Raw genomic sequence first — 17,748 nt, 5'->3', positions numbered from 1 at the left:
TCCCTTAACTGAGCTCTTTGGGGTGGGTGTGCGACTTTTCTGTGGCATTGCTAGTGCTGGGCTGAGCAACGCCGGCTGCCTGCCTGGTTGTGTGAGGAGAGGAATCGGCGGCCCCGGGAGGGTGACGGCCCCGCGAGGGTCTCGGGGCGGTCTGTGACAGTGCCGCCGGCGGGACCCACGCCCGTCCGACTGCCGGGCCCGTGCCCTTTCCTCCCTAGAAGCGCTCACCGCCGGCGGATGTGCCGAGCTACATTATTGCTACAGCCGCTGCGCCCCCGTCCCCATCGCCTTCCCGGCAGCTCTGTGGGGTAGATCAGGAATCGGCTTGCCTGTGGGCCAAATCTAGCCCACTACCTGTTTTGGTAACCAGTTTTATGGAAGCACAGCTGTACTCATTCCTTTACAAATTGCCTGTAGCTGCCTTTTCAACGGGGGCAGAGTTGAGCTGCAACAAACAGCGTGGCCCACAAGCCTAAAATATTTACTCCCTGGCCCTTTACAGAAAAAATTGGTTGACCCCTGAAGTAGATTATTCTTATTTTACAGGTCCAAAAACAGGCTTGGGGCTTGTGCAGGTCGCATCAAGGCAGGATAGGAGCCTTTCCTTCGCATTTGCCTTCATCCCTCCTGCCTCCATGCAAAGTCACCCTAGTGGGCCTTGCCAGTTCTCCCAAGTGGGTCTTGTTCCGACTTACCTACAAATTTGACTTAAAGACAGAGTTAGGAACAGATCTCGTTGGTCTGATTTTTCTTTCCATTCCAGCTCCTCTGGTTCCCTCACTCCCATCCTGAGCAGAAGAGTGAGGATGTAAGGAGATCCAGAAGAGTGGGTCCTTGGGATTGGGCTTTGGAAGGTTAGCTGCCCCTTGACCATTGTGTCTCTAGACAAACCGCCAATGTAGTGACCAATGGAAGGGTTTCTTTTTGGGGTGATGGAAACGTTCTGAAATTAGGTAGTGGTGATGATTGCACAAAATTGTGAATATACTGAAAAACCGCTGTATTATACACTTCAAATGGTTAAAATGGTGAATTTTTGGTGAATTTTATCTCACTTAAAGATGCATATATTAAAAGAGGCCAGCCAACACCACTGCAGAGCTGATTTGTCACTCGTTCCACTAAAGCACCCCAGGAGCTTACATTTCCCCATGAGACATGTGTGTTTTGCTTAAGGCTGGGCTTCCCAATAACACTAGTATGTGGTCGTCTACCTTGCGTACTTAGGTGTGCAACTGTCCCCGACATCTCCTCACTCACCATTTCCTTGTCTGAAATGCTACCACTCACGAATTCATTATTCATTCACCTCCTACCCTGCCAAGTACTGGGGATGAAAGCATGGATAAGAAACAGCACAATGGTGAACCTTCTCGTGCAGACCCTTTCCTGAGTGTGGGAGTAGATAGAGATAAAAGAGTTGAGGAAGACCAGCCATAACAAGATGGGAGAGGCCCTGGAGAGCAGCCCCTAGGTGACTTTGAGTGTAGGAGGCAGGTTCTTGGAGTTGAAGCCTGCATGGCCTCAAAGGCCTTCTTACAAATCCCTAATGTGAGGCTGGAGTGTGGTCAGTATCTGGCCCTGTTAATAGAGGCTGCCCAGGCAGCCCTTAGTTTGGGAGGCTGCCAGATAGAGAAAGCCTTTCTCTGCTACTATTTGGCGGGACCAAAGAACAGCTATGAAGGAGTCTCTTGGTCCTTCTCCTCTGCTGGGATTCTCTTTCTTTTCAGGAATGTTCTGCTCCAGGTCTGGGAGGAGCTTGCCCGACTCAGGGTGGGCCCAGGGAAGTGGCAACAAGGATCTGTTCCTGCCACAGTGTCCCTGGCCTTCCCCTGCCGGCTGCCCCTGTCTGAGGACAGTGCCCAAGGGTGCATTCAGGGGCTGTGAACCAGACCCACAAACATGCCCCTGAGTGGTGCTCCTGGGTCGGCAGCCAACCAGGTGCCTCAGCAGCAGAACTGGTAGGCCCTGGCCCTGCTCCCTGAGGGACCTGACTCCTTGCACCATTCTTTCTTTCTGCTACTTGTGGGTATGACATTAACTTCAGCAAGGGTTTGCTTATTCAGTCAACACATTTATTTATTATTTTAATTTATTTAGCACCTATAAATATAAGAAAATGAGATCATTTCTGATAGAGATAAGGTTATTAAGGAAATAAATCTGGGTAATAAGGTAAAGAAGGTAGGGGAAGCCCTTTACCTATGGTGGTTAGGGAAGGCTCCTTGAAAAGGTGATGTTTGAGCTAAGTTCTGAATGATGGAAGGATGAGATGGAGATCCAGGTGAAAACGGCCCAGCAGAGAAAATCGTTAGTTCCCAGACCCAACAACACATTGCGTTGGGTAAATCTGCTGCAAACCAAACCAAACCCACAGCCGTCAAGTCGATTCCGACTCATAGCGACCCTATAGGACAGAGTAGAACTGCCCCACAGAGTTTCCATGGAGCACCTGGTGGGTTTGAACTGCCGACCTTTTGGTTAGCAGCTGTCGCTCTTAACCACCAGGCCACCAGGGTTTCCAATCTGCTGCAAAGGACCTCTTCAAAGTGTTGAAAAGCAAAGATGTCACCTTGAAGACTAAGGTGCACCTGACCCAAGCCATGGTATTTTCAATCGCATCATGTGCATGTGAAAGCTGGACAGTGAATAGGGAAGACTGAAGAAGAAGAATTGACGCCTTTGAATTGTGGTTTTGGTGAAGAATATCGAATATACCATGGACTGCAAAAAGAATGAACAAATCTGCCTTGGAAGAAGTGCAACCAGAATGCTCCTTAGAAGCAAGGATGGTGAGACTGTGTCTTACATACTTTGGAGATGTTATTGGGAGCGATCAGTCCCTGGAAAAAGACATCATGCTTGGTAAAGTACAGGGTCAGCAGAAAAGAGGAAGGCCCTCAACGAGGTGGATTGACACAGTGGCTACATTGATGAGCTCAAGCATAACAATGATTGTAAGGATGGCGCAGGACTGGGCAGTGTTTTGTTCTGTTGTGTATGTGGTTGCTATGAGTTGGAACCAACTTGATGGCACCTAACAACAACAACAAGACAGGAATGAGGTTAGTGTGTTTGAGGGGCAGAAAGCTCAGTGTGGCTGCAGTAAGGCAAGAAGAAAAGATAAGCAGGGAGTTGGAAGAAGTGGGCAGGGGCCAGATCACCAGAGTTTTGTGAGTCTGAGAGAGGACTTCGCATTTTTTCTAACTGCAATAGCAAGTCCTTGGTGACCTTGATAGGAGCTGTTGGTGGAGAGGTGAGCAGCAAAGCTTGACTGGTCGAAGAGAGAATGGGAGGTGAGGAATGGACCCAGGGAGTACAGACAACTCTTCAGCTGTGAAGGGGAGTAGAGATAGTGCTGTGGGTTGAATTACGTCTCCCCGAAAAAGATATGTTCAAGTCCTAACCCCTGATACCTGTGAATGTGACCTTATTTAGAAATAGAGTCTTAGCAGATGTAATCAAGTAAAGATGAGGTCATATTGGATTAGTGTGGGTCTTAATCCAATATGGCTGGTGTCTTTATAAGAAAGAGGTGACGGAACACAGGCACACAGAGGGAAAAGAGCCATGTGAAGGTGGAGGCAGAAATTGGAGTAGCGAATCTACAAGCTTAGGAATGCCAAGCACTGCCGGAAGTCACCCGATTCTAGGAGAGAGGCATGCGGCAGATTCTTCTCTGGAACCTCAGAGAGCGTGGCACGGCTGATACTTTGGTTTTGGATTTCTAGTCTTCAGAGCTGTGAGAGAACAAGTTTCTGTTGTCCTACACCACTTCTTTGTGGTGCTTTGTTACAGCAGCTCTGGGAAACTAACACAGATGGGGTGAAAGCTCAAGGCAAGCGTGAGGTCTGACAAGTGTTTTCTTTTTTTTTAAAGAGATAATATGGAGGCACGTTTATATTATAATTATCTCATTGAGAGAGAGAAATCGACGATGCCAGAGGCAGGACACTGTAGGCAGGAAGGAATTCCTCGGGTAAGTAAGAGGAGATGGGACCCAGGGCAGGAGTGGAAGGAGTGCCTAGACAGGAAGCACTGCTTTGCTGTAACAAGAGGGAAGCTATGGTCAATGGACGTAGGGATGGTAGGCTGGGCATTTCGTGGTGGGAAGATGAGGCTGTTCTTATCTGATTGCTTTTATTTCCAGTGACACATGGGGTGGGATCATCAGCTGAGAGTGTAGTGGGAAGGGGGTAGTGAAGGTTTGAGAGTGTAAAAGATGTAAAATTTCCATTTGAAGACGTAGAAAGAATCCACCAGGGAAACATGGTTGCCGTTCGTTCAGTGTCCACTTGAAATCTGTGATCAAAAATGCAATGTGAGACTTGTAAGGTTGTGTGATTTTCTCCAACGATGTTCAGGTGCTCAAGTGCAGGGATGTAGGTGGGTAGTTGGTATTAACCAGAGTAGGGTTTAGCCAGCCAAGAACAAATTGGGGAGAAAGAGAGAGAGAGAGAGACAAGGGGAGTGAAAATAGGTGCAAAGGAGTGATTATCTAGTGATGGACCATGAACTCCAGGCTAGTGAGGAGGATAGCAAGGAACTATGGGGGTTAGTTATCTATTAAACACTTAAATGGCGTGTACCACATGCCAGGCACTATCTCTAGGCAGGATCATTAGCCCAGTGGAATGTAAGGCTTACCATAGTAAGCCAAGTAGAAGTATAAGAAGGCAGTGGTGGGGTAGGAGACTTGAAACAGATGTCTCAGAGATGATTCTAACACTGATGATGACACGGTCAATGGTTTGACTCTGGGGGTGGATGGCTGAGATGGAGTAGAGGACGAGACTATTGAGAATTGAAGAGCTCAGTTAAGAGGCCAAGATGTTGGATGCTGAATGCTGAAGTTGGCAAAAATGGTGAAAGGGGGAGTAGTAAAGAATCCAGGTGCTAAAATAATTCAAGAATGCATACAAATGACCAGGAGGTGGGCAGATAATAGCACCAAAGATGGGTAGTGTAGTGGAATGGTATGAGGACATGCCCTTCCAAGGAGCTGGAGTTTGCTAAGGAGAAAACAGCCATGGGGAACAAAGAGGACACCTATTCTACTCTGATTTCCATAGAGCTTGAGGGAGAAAATAACTTCACTCAAGAGGGCTGCTGTGTTCTCAGAGAGGAGAGCCAAGTTTTGATTGGCAAGAGAAGGAGAAGTTCAGAGAAGGGGATGAAGGTATGGAGGTCTGTGTTCTAAGGATCACAGTGAAGTTTGGCAGGCCTGCAAGGGGTGGTTGATTGGGGCCAGATTAGGGGATCAATGGGAATAAATATGGGAATGAGCATCTAGGAAATAATGGATAACAGGGCATCTGATAGAGTTTTTAATTCTGAGGGGACTTTTATGTGTGTCAGGGATATGTTTTAATTACTATTCAGTTTATTGAAGTAGTAAGTTTAAATATCCTGTGTCTCCCAAGCCTAAAATCTCAATTTGCAAATATTGCTACTTTATTAATAAATCTGGAGTCCCTGGGTAGTGCCTAATGGTTAAGAACTCAGAAAGGTTGGCGGTTTGAGTCCCCCAGAGACGCCCTGGAAGAAAGGCCTGATAATCTACTTCTGCAAACCAGCCACTGAAAACCCTATGAAGCAACGTTCTACTCTGACTCACATGGGGTCACCATGAGTCAGAATTGACTCGACAGTAACTGTTTTTTAAAATTAATAAATCTAGTAATTTTTGTATAAAAATAAGACATTTTCTATTTGTTCTTTGATTAAACTTTATTAACCCATGGGCTTTACAGATTAAATCTCCCTTAATTACACCCCACTACTTCAGTACTTAATTGATCAAATTCCCGTACATTTTAAACCACGCTTTCAAATTTAATTTCGCTGATTCTCTTAAAGACACTAACCCCCCCAAACAAAGTAGTTTTTCAAATCTAATAAGCAAACATTTTCTAAACCTTTAAGCAACTCTTGGGAACCCAATAAAATAGATAAAAAATTTAAAATAGATTCTCCTACCTGTTTCAAACATTTTAAAATTGAAGCACACACGAAACTGTGGACTGATTATAAAACTTGTCATTACAAATAAACCTAACCAGCACCACAATACTAGAACCAAAACCAAGCCCGTTACCATTGAGTTGAATCTGACTCATAATAACCCTATAGGACAGAGTAGAACTGCCCCATAGGGTTTCCAAGGAGTGCCTGGTGGATTCAGACTGCTGACCTTTGGTTAGCAGCCAAGCTCTTAACCACTGGGCCACCAGGGCTCCCACAATACTATAACTCATAACCATAACCCATTTCTGTCGCATCAATTCCGCCTCATAACGATCCTATAGGATGGAGCAGAACTGCCCCACAGAGTTTCCAAGGCGGGCCTGGTGGATCTGAACTGCCGACCTTTTGGTTAGCAGCCGTAGCACTTAGCCGCTATACCACCAGGGTTTCCCCACAATACTATTTAAAACAAAACAAAACGAAACAAAAATTTTTTTTTTTTTTTTTTTTGGTATCAATACCACAGGTAGATTCCTTTATTCACCCCAAGCTTACAAATATACTCACCCAACCCATGGGCACAGAACCATTATCTCAGGCCACTTCACACTGAGACTCTGCAGATTGAGGTGCCCAGCACAGAGGTCCAGAGACTTCTAGATGATTCATCACGAGTTGGTGTTATTAGGCTGAATCTCTGTAGAAATAACTGAACTTTCCAAGCTTATGTCTTTTTTTTTGTAATAGAAGAATCTTTCCCAAGTTTTCACTGTCTGAGCAGAGCTAATGCGATGCTGCATCTCCTTTGAGATTGCAATAAATCTTTTTATTGTTTGGTTTGTAACGATGACATTTTGCTGTTGATCAAAACTTGACTGTAGTATGCACATAGTTTGGCTTGGTCGATACACGATATTTCCTATAAACGTCATTAAAAATGTGTACATGTCTTTCCTTTGGTGTGCCTCATGTGGCTCTGTACAGAACTATTACTTTCTTCCTAATGTCAAAGTGGTCACAACTTGACCAATGGGAACCCCCTTCAACTGCTTCCTTTATCCTTTAAAATGACCCTGGATATTTTTGGAAGCATATTGGCTTTCTGGAGACAACACGGTACTCCAAGTCCATCTTTAATTATCCTGGTTGCAAGATATTAACCAATTTTCAAGAATCCCCGATTACTTTTTCTGGAGAATTACATCTGAGATCAAAATCTGGGTGTTATGGACATGTGTTAGATCGCTCTACTTGGCACTGAGGGTGGGTGACACCAACAGCAACACCACTTTAAAGGCAGAGCCATAAAGATAGATTTTTTTTTTAAATGTCATGAACTCATGATACTGTTTGCAATTCAACTCCAACTTTACTGAGTCCATAAACTTACCTTGTTCAAATATAAAAGATTTTCAATTCTTTCTTGTCTTTATGAGATACCAGCTTCCCTTATTGCCACAATATACAACATTCTTTCACTCATTTTAACACACCATGTTAAACATGCTATATGTCATAGGATCGAACCACAGGCCCTGGATCAGACCCTGCGCCCCGCACCTCGGCCACGCTATGTGCCACCCCCCTTCTCCGTCATGATCCTTATTTTTCCCATCGACTTCCATTCTCCACCGTCTTTCTGACATCAGAACCTTGGACTTCCGGTGATGACTATAATTGTGAATCATTTGATTGAGGAATATCAGCTCACTGGGGTATGAATCAAATGGCTTTATTGTTCCAATAATTGCTACCAATTGTGCTCTTCAAACTGTCTGATTTCCTGCTTCGTAGCAGGCTTCCTTAATGATACACTATCCAAATCTGTAATTTGTCAGTTAACATCGGTTATTAAGACAGCTTCATTTTGGTTAAGACTCAATCTCATTGTTTTAAAATGTCACCCCCATATTTCACACAAAACTGCCCCCACCCCCTCAGAGCCCTACCCCCAATGTAGATTAGACTTGTGGTTCCAACTGCTTGAAGTGGGCGTATATGGGCTGATATCTTACATTTAACCTTTTGTAAAAGGATTTTTCATCTGGTAGGAAGGACTGAACGAGAAGAAAGATATTTTCTTAAATAACTGCTGTCTTCCTACTTGTGGGTCATAATGTGAACAGCCCGTGTTGGTGGTGGCCAAGTTCCTGTTCTCTGGTTAATTTCTCTGCTAATCTAGCTTGATTTTTTGGTGGTAGGAGGTAAACAGGACTGTGAGGCAAGATGAGATTAGTCCTGTAGATTTAGAACCCAAGGAAAGGTGGGTAAACAATTCATTTAAGGGTCTAGAGTGGTCAACTGGGAGTGACAGGAAAAGTCCTGAGAATCTGGTTAGTCTCAAGGTTGGAGGTGAGTGTATCGACCTGAAGTAAGGGCAAGAGCTTTAGGGGGCGGGTAGGGAAGGGTACAGCAAGACCATTGGTGCCCCAAGGGTGGCCAGCTTGGCACTCCAAGCATGGGGACCTTGACAGCAGCCTATCCTCAGGTCCAACCTTAACCCGGGGCAAGTTCTACCATCAAGTAGAGTAAACACATAGAGAAGGGCCTGCCTTTTTATTGTGTAATAAGCTCCCTTATGTGAACTTTTGCCCTCAGGTCTTTGGAAAAAACAGCTTGGGCACAGGTTTGGCTGGGGAGGTTGCCCAGGCCTGAGTTGACTGACATTTCCTGGGTAATCATGGATTGGTTGGGCTGCAATCCTACTAGGAAGGCCTTGCCTTGAAATTGACAAGAAATGGCTAACCCCACAGAACCGGGGGACCTCATGGTCAAGAGCCTTTGGACACAGGACCGTGCTGAGAACCTCCCAGACCCAGGCAAAGAAGCTGTAACACATCCAGTGGAGACAACGAATGGGCCCAGAGGCAGCAAAAACCCTGGTTGAGCTGAGATCTGTAACCTCAGTGGCGAAAGGCTGAAGTAGCCTACAGGGCAGAGAGGCAGCAGGGAAAGACCCAGAGGCAATGGCAAGGGGCCCTGGCCCAGAGGCTGGGAGAGAGGCCCAAGGCAGCTGCATGCGACCCTGTGCAGCAGTCTGTCCGCCAAGCCTTGGGCACCCTGTGGCAGGGGCTGCCCGCCAAGCCTTGGGTCCCCTGTGGCAGGGGCTACCCGCCAAGCCGTGGGCGCCCTGTGGCAGGGGTCGCCTGCAGAGTAGTTCTGTTTTCAGAGCTATTGTGATGCTGGCCTAGGGTTGGGGCTGGCCCAGGGCTATTCCGGGGCTGCTGGTTGAGAGGTAGACCAGTCAGCGATGGGAGCAGAGCAGGCCAAGAGGAGCTGCTGAGAGAGAGTGCGCAACAGCAGCAGCCATGACACACTTGCTGATACTGAAGTGGTGGTGTGAACTTGTCACCTGAAGTGTGGCACACCTGCTGACACCTGAGCCACAGCATAACCGCCCAGTGACGGAAGAGTGAACATCTGTTTTTGGGGAGGGTAAGTGGGTCTCCTTTGTGACATAAGCAGGTCCTTCTCCCACGGTGCAAAGTGGAGCAAGCATACAGGAATCTTCATCCTGCCTGGGCAGCTTCCAGAGCCCAGGGGGACCGGCTCAGCGCGGATCTGATCCTGTTCTTTGCCATCTGTTTTCTGAGTAATAAAATGGCTTTCACTTTGCCAGCACTGTGTAAATGTCTCGTGTGTGCAACTCCATCGGACTAGATGGGTGTAGCACCCATGAAGGGGTTTAATGCTACTGGCTGGGGTCCTCATTCTACTAGTCTCATCCCCGCTTAGATCTTAGGACTGCCTCTGGGGGAATCTGTGTGTGCACCGTACTTTTGTGGGGTTTAGCTGTTGAGATACAGATAGGGCAGACTCTGTGTGTGTGTGTGTGTAAGGAGCTTGCACTGTTGATCAATGGGAGAGTGAACAGTGTCTGACTACCATCTCTATACATCTCAGGGTCTTGATTTCATAATGCTTTCTCTAAAGTCTTTTCACAATGGGTTTAACAAAGTTCATTCAAACAGAGTACCAGAAACAAAAATTGTTTGTGAAGACACAGAACTTTTGGAGAATGTTTTACCAGACCTCTGGATTCATGCCTTGGCCAAGTCCCGAGAGCTGGTCAGGCTCTTTGGGTGGTAAACAACAGATTCCCTAAAGCTTTTTCAAGAAAAAGAGGGTTGTTTTAAGGCCTGGAACTGGGGCTGGCTGGACCTGGGGCAGCTCAGAGACAGGCAGGCTCAGGTTCCATCCTGGTCCATCTCGGTGCCTCTGGTTTTGTTCTGTGTGTTTTCCAAACATTATAAGCCCACTTCCTCCGTGCCTCATAACTTCAGCTGCTCACAGTCCAGCCTGGCTGCCCCACTTGTTTCTCTACTTCCTAAGTGGCCAGGTTCTGTCCCTGCTGCTAACATGCTCAGTCTCTTTCTACTCTTTAGTCCAGATTCCTGGGAGAAGGAATTTGATTATACAACCTATCTTTTCATGCCAGCATCCCTGGTCTGCCTGTTGATCAACACCCCTTGGATAAGGTGCATACTCTGACCTGATTGACTGTGAGGAGGGGAGTGAGCACCATGGACTCTCAGGCCTTGGAGGTAAGTGGCTGCCCCTTTCTTCCATGTTTCTGGATAAAGGGACCTCTGCAAGATGTCCTCTAGGAAAGCTAGGTCTCCTCGCCTTCTTGATGGACCTACTCTCTGTGGTCCCATCTAGTGAGAGAAAGGCACATGGCTGTGGTCTGACCTGGAAGGGGAAGGCTACAAGCTCAAGACAAAGACCTGAGACTCTCTCTCCTCCACATCTTTGGAAGGGATGTGAGAGAGCACTGAGCCCATCAGCCCGTACCTCTGCCTTCAGAGAGGCCCACCCCAAACCATCCCACTCTTAAACATTTACCTGAGCTCATCCCCCCAGAGGCTGGCCAAAGAGAGAGCCTTGGTGCTCTTCAGAGCAATGTTTCATCCCCTCACCATATGAACAAGACTCTTTCATGCCCAGCTCCCAACTTAGCTATTGGAAAATGGGAGATGGTTGGGTAGAGGGTGGGGAGGAGAAATGAGAAAGATGGGTGGTGGGTAATGAAGTCAGCTTCACTCCTTCAACAAATATTGAGATCCTAATAAGAGCCAACATTTATTGTGCACTTACTGTATTCCAGGGACTGTGCTACAAAGATTACCTCAGTTAACTTCACAACAATCCCATAAAGTCAATACTGTTAAGACTCCCTATTTATAAAAGGCGAAGAAACTTCATGAACTTGCTACATTTGTTGAGGGTGTACTCTGTGCCTCAGGAGCTTGTGAGGACCTTTGGGAAAATACTCCACCAACAGATAGTCCTATATAAGGAATCTATTAAAATTATGTGTAAAATGAAGGAACTGCAGGGGTTTCTCCTGAGGTGCTTTGGTTTTGTATTTGGCCTTAGAGAGAGAGAGAAGAGAGAGAACAATGTGATAATCTGAGTAAATGCCAGAGAGAAGGACCCAGCAGGTCTCCAGAGACCGTGGTTTGACCCTGTGAGCCTCATTCACTAGGCTAGTCCTTGATTATATCCATGACCCCTGGTAGAAGCTGAATATTGGTTCCACAGGGAGCCCCCAAACTCCATGGAGTCAATGATTTCCCTGAAGGACTTTTTTCTATGAGATTGATCATGGAAGAAAATATACCTACGGTTTCCTTGTCTTTCCACCCAAAGTTGATCTGAAAAATGCAAGATGATAATCCATATTTGGCGGGAGCCCAAGGCTTCAATTTGGGAGGGAGAAGAGGCCTTTCTTGTGGCATCCGCCAGGTGGCGCCAAATCTCCAACACAAGCAATACAACCATTCCGTGAGGGCCACAGCCTTATGATGGCCCTTGGAAGGTAGAGAGAGAAAGAAAAGAAATTGGCTCTTGTTTATATGTGGAGAAACTGAAATGGATGTAAATACATGCATTGATATGAGAACAGATTCAAAGTCATGTAACCAGCCCTGAACAAGAGAGTACACATAAATAATGCAATGCTGGGCCCAGGAAGAAGAGGCGTGGAGTGGGTGAAATTAGTCAGGGCTTAATTGTTGATTGGGTACTGCTGAATGAAGCAGGTGGACAAAGTAGTTTTAAATCTGGTTGTCGAGGGGAGCAATTCCCTGAGCAAGCACTGACTGGACCCACTCTGCAGTGGCAGGCGTTAGGTGCCCAGAGATGAAAGACTTAGCCCCTAGGTCAGAGGTAAGTGCAAAGCCCAAGGGGGCGAAGGCCCGGAAGCCTGAGCTGAGTACGGCTGTGAGAAGGTGGTGGAGGCTTAGGGCACACCATGTGCAAAGGCTCCCAAGCTAGCCTGCAAACTCTAGCTGCCCCACAATGTCTCCCCAGTCTCAGTGCCCTCTCACCAGTCTGCCACAGGCCTAGCTACCTGGGGTGCCAATGAACATGCCAACGCTGTTCTTTCTGGGAGTGGCTGTCAAAGCCAAAGTCTGCAGTGCTCAGGGAGCCAAGGGGGAGAAGGGATTCTTCCCCAAACCCATCCCGCCTCCAGCCCTGGGCCCCACACCTCCAAACCACTCTCAGGATGAGCTGTCAGGACTGGCTCCTAGCCCCTAATCACAGCGGCTCTCACCTTTCTCAGGCAGTTTTTGTTCTGGCACTAAGCCTTGCACCAAGAAGCTTCAAACGTTGCCATCATATTAATGACATTTTATTTTTAAAAAGACAAATTATACTTTAAAAATGTAATATCCACATTTCTTTTCTCTAGGAACTTGAACGGACAGCAGTGTCGCACAGAACGTGAACGAGAGGAAGTGACTGGTGGTGGGCTTTACACCAGGAGCAGGTATGGGTTGAGCGCTTTCCCCCGCAGATTCTTCATCTCCTCCAGCACCTTTTCTCCCGCCTTCTCAGGTAGCTGGGCTTGCTCTCTCACCTCTCTAAATATCAAAAACGTGACAAGGAACATGAGGACAATTAATAAAGTGCCCCTCTGCTGGGCCCAGTGCTGGCCGGGATACTCAGTGGAGTTTTTTATAAAAAAAGGTTTTAAACTATAATTATAGTGAAAAAATTCAGCTTGTAAGTCATGCACGCCTGGCTTCTGATCTTAGTTGCACTGGTTTCTTAGCATGGACAAGTCATCCCAACTTTTAGAGTCTCTGTTTCCTGTTGTATCAGAAAAAAAAAAAAAAAAAATCCAAACAAACCATTGCCGTCCAGTCATTTCCAAGTCCTGGTGACCTGATGTGTATCAGAGTAGAGCTGTGCTCTACAGGGTTTTCAATGGCTGGTTTTTCAGAAGTAGATCGACAGGTCTTTCTTCGTCTAAGTGGATCTGAACTGCCAACCTTTCAGGTACTAGCTGAGTGCTTAACTGTTAGTGCCACCCAGGGACTTTGCTGATGTATAAATGGTGCTGATTTCTATCTCCCAGCATTGTTGTGAAGGTAAAATGAGAAATCGCAGGCATTTAGAAGCATGTTGTCTTCTAAATGCTTCATCAGCATTAGTTGATTTTCCATTTTATGTATAAAACAGACACAATATCTCTAACCCCGACAATGACTCCAGAAGGCTGAGAGGGAGGGCTATGCACCTGGATTGCTGGGTGTGCAAGGCGGCTATTGGTTAGAACTTCAACCTAATGTGGAAATAAAATACGGCTGTCAATTAAGGGGTGAGAACAATTAGGGGCTGACAGGCAGGAAGTATCTGGGCTTCTTAGGGGTCAACTAGCCTTTTGGTGGGCTCAGGCCAAGGGTTAAGGTGAAGACAGAGACTTAACCGAGAAGTTTTTGTCAGGTTTACTACCATTCAAATATCTAAGAGGAAATGATGAATATATTTGGTTGAAAGGGCAGAAGTCTACAGACTGTGAGCTCAGCTGTATGATCTGCCTTGTAGAGTAGATAGAAGAATACAATATACAATGGCATGCTTCTATTAGTGGCCACTAGGAATGGGAGGGAGGGGGAAAGAGGGAGCTTTTGGCTAGGGGGCACTGAGTTTATGTTAATGGTGGTAGAATAATCTGGAAAAAAAATAGCGAGAATGGTTGCATGATGTGAACAATGTCATTAAATTATATATGTAAAAATTGAATTGGCGTATCTTGTGATGTATATATTTTCAACACAATAAAATATGGAAAAGACAAAACAAAAACTAAAAAAATTCCATGCTTCTAAAACATTTTCTAAAGAGGGTGAAATGTGAAGTCCTGGCAAATGCGACAGTTTGGGAAAACCAGAAATATCTGAAAATGGAGAATTAAAATGTTCCTTAATACAAGCAACTGAAAAAATGAGTTAGCACCACTTTAGAGAATCACGTCTAAAACTACACAGGTCACATCTGCCCTTAAAGGTATTAATGATTTGGAGAGACAGTGGTAATCTAAGGAGCATTCAATGATGTGTCCAGCAGCTACGGGCGATCTCAGTTTCTTGGACGTTTAAGGCTTTTCACAACATGGCTGCCCTTACTGGGTCTTGATGGGGCTGAAATCACTGTGGAGGCAGAAAAGAGTTTCTCAGATTAATTACAGCCACCAGGGGATAGCAGATAATTCTTTGCATCCGCAAGAATAAACGTTTGCCAGAAACCCAACGGATAGCAGTCTTCGTGGGGGAATTAAACACTGTTGAGGTGCTGTTCTCTTCTACCCCTGAATGTTTAAGCTCTGGCTGCGTGTGTGTCTGATGGTGGTGACGCTGTTGGCTTCTGGCTGTGGAGGCTGAAGGAGATGAGAAGAGGGACAAGGAAGAACAAAGAAGGCAAAACTGAATATAGGGTAATGCTTGTTATGAGTGAAGAGGATTTCAGAACCAAGTAACCTGTGAGAACAGTCTGTGGGATATCAACCTGTTGGAATACTCTGCAGCCAAAAAGATGATCATTCTCTTGACAATTTTGACACATGGAAAAATGTACATAAAATAATTTGAACTGCAAAGCAAGTGAACTCAGAATACCAGGGATATGCTGATGGCACATGTGTGAAATGCATGCAGACTCTGAAAAGCTGCAAAAATTGGAAGACAATTTGGTGTGCAGAAAATGTGTAGAGTTTGTTCTGTGGTAGTTTATTTTATTTTTATTTTTGTAAAGTAGTTGAAATTCATTTAAAAAAGGAAAAGAATGACACACTCCTTTGGGTGAATATATAAAGTAGTACTTCTATTTCATTTAATAATAATTTAATAATCAAGCGGCATTTAAAAGTAGCTCCGTAGTAAAAAAAGGTGAAAAAGCACTTCAGGTGCAAACGTATACACAGTATTGGACATAACCCTGCTCACAGGGCGAGCTGTTCTATGTTCGGGGTAATTTTTGAAACGGAAAATAAAGGGGGGTGGTATTTAAAACTCTTAGTCAACCATTTGAAACTTGAAACAAAAGACCAAGTGGATCCCATTGCTGAGGTGTAAGAGGTACTGGGTGCTATGCAGTTTAACAGGATATTTTATTGAATTAATTAACTGATCAAAGCAGATGCTCACTGAAATACCATTAACATTTTTCATTCCCTAAACCCTTTGCATGGAGCCCTGGTGGCACAGTGGTTAAAGAACTCAGCTGCTAACCAAAAGGTCAGCAGTTTGAATCCACCAGCGGCTCCTTGGAAATCCTGTGGGGCAGTTCCACTCTGTCCTATAGGGTCACTGTGAGTTGGAATTCACTCAATGGCAATGGGTTTAGTTTTTTTTATTAACTCTCTTTTGCCAGAAACTGCTAACTTTTGAGAAGTCTTGGTTGCTGTGGGCCTCTGAAATTATCACAGGCAAGCCAAGAAACCCCATCCTACTCCAGGATACTGGGCATTTCTTTCAGAAAAGGTGATGCCCCTACCCCAAAAACAAAAAACACCCTAAACAAAATTAGAAGACAAGCTGAGAAAACAAATTTGCAACCTATATAAGAAAAGGTAGTTATCCTTAATATATGAAGCACTCTTACAAATAAATAATAAACACTTAATATAAAATAGGCAAAAAGACCAAAAGTCCTCTCACAAAAGAAGAAAAATAGCTAGTAAGCACAGGAGACTTTAATAGCACTAGCAGTAAAGAAATGAAAATTAAAACAATAAGATAGTCATCTTTTTATCACATTGGTAAAAAGAAAAAAAAAAAAAAAAAGATACTAGTCCATGTTGTCCAGGTGTTTGAATTGCAGGCACTCTTTTTTGTTTTTCCAATTTTACTTATTTTGTTGTTGAGAATATACACAGCAAAACACACACCAATTCAACAGTTTTTACATGTACAATTTAGTGACATTGATTACATTCTTCGAGTTGTGCAACCATTCTCACCCTCCTTTTCTGAGTTTTTTCTCTCCAATTAGCATAAACTCACTGTCCACTAAGATTCTTATCTAATCCATCGAGTTGCTGTTATTGATTTGATCCCATATAACCCATTGCTGCTGAGTCAATTCTAACTCATAGCAATATCATACAGATAATTCTTAAAAGAGCATAATGCTCAAGGTGGACATTTTTCACTAGTTAAAGATAAACCATTGTTTGGTTTTAAGAGGACTTCAGAGGATATTTTTGGTTTAAGGTTTAAAGATTACCTCAGGGCAATGGTTTCAGGGGTTCATGAAGCCTCCATGGCTCCAGAAAGTCTGGAGTCCATGAGAATTTGAAATTCTGCAATTTTCCCCTTTTGATCAGGATTCTTCTGTAGAATCTTTGACTAAAATGTTCAGTAATGGTAGTCGGGCACCATCCAGTTCTTCTGGTCTCTTGGCAAAGTTGGCAGTTGTTCTTGGAGGCAGTTAGCTACCACTGAATGCAGGCGCCCTTGACCTGCTGGTACCTTGTTGTACTTTCTGGATGGCAATTTAGCAATCTGTCTTAAAACCTTAAAATGCACATTGATTTAGCATTTATGTTTTTATCTGGTAAGCTTTGCAGAAAATTCTGGCACAAAGATGTTTGCTGAAGCATTACTTATAATAGCAAAACACTGAAAAGAATCTATGTGCCCAATCACAGGGGTTGGTTAAATAAGTTATGGTACATCTACACAGTGAAATACAATGATATTTATATTTATAAATGCATATATATGATATATTGTTAAATACAGAAAACAAAAAAGTTTATTATGATTTATTTTTTGTTATGTGTGTATACATATGTATATAAAAATGTTTAGAAGGCCATATATCAAAACGTAAAAGTTACTACCACTTGAACCACAGCCTCCACCAGCCTGAGCCCAGAAGAACCAGATGGTGCCTGGCCATCATCTCCAAATGCTCTGACAGGGATCATGATAGAGAGTTCCAGACAGAGCAAGAGAAAAATGTAGAACAGAATTCAAATTCGCACACAAAAAACCAGAATTACTGGTCTGAAAGAGACTGGAGGAACCCCCAAGACTATGGTCCCAGATACCCCACTAACTCAGAACTGACGCCACTCCCGAAGTCCACCTTTCAGCCAAAGATTGACAGGCCTATGAAGCAAACAATAACACATGTGAGGAACGTGCTTCTCAGTTCAATCGTGTATACGAGACCAAGTGGGCAACACCTGCCCAAAAGCAAAGACAAGAAGGCCGGAAGAGACCAGAAGGCTGGATGAATGGACGCGGAGAACCCAGGGTAGAAAAGGAAAGGGGGAGAATACTGAACATTGCAGGGATTGCAACCAATTTCACAAACAATTTGTGTATAAAATTTTTTTTTATTGTACTTTAGATGAAGGTTTACAGAGCAAATTAGTTTCTCATTGACCATTAATACACATCATTTTTGACATTGGTTGACAACCCCACGACATGGACATATCAACATTCTCCCCTTCTCGACCTTGGGGTTCCCCGTTACCAG

The 17,748-nt window shown here is 44.7% G+C and overlaps 1 protein-coding gene across 1 annotated transcript in view; it reads right to left on the bottom strand.

Moving 5' to 3' along the window:
* Positions 1-12,223: 12,223 nt before the first annotated feature.
* CFAP221 (cilia and flagella associated protein 221) overlaps positions 12,224-17,748 on the bottom strand; it is a 147,658-nt gene continuing 142,133 nt past the window's right edge. Inside the window, exon 24 of the mRNA XM_003416675.3 lies at positions 12,224-12,836. Coding sequence (XP_003416723.1) covers positions 12,728-12,836 — 109 coding nt within the window. The 3' untranslated portion in view covers positions 12,224-12,727. The remainder of the gene's footprint in view (positions 12,837-17,748) is intronic.

Source organism: Loxodonta africana, chromosome 6, assembly GCF_030014295.1.
Source record: "Loxodonta africana isolate mLoxAfr1 chromosome 6, mLoxAfr1.hap2, whole genome shotgun sequence".
Lineage (NCBI taxonomy): Eukaryota > Metazoa > Chordata > Mammalia > Proboscidea > Elephantidae > Loxodonta > Loxodonta africana.
The sequence above is the reverse complement of the archived record's forward strand: the minus strand, read 5'-3'. Positions and strand labels throughout refer to the sequence as shown.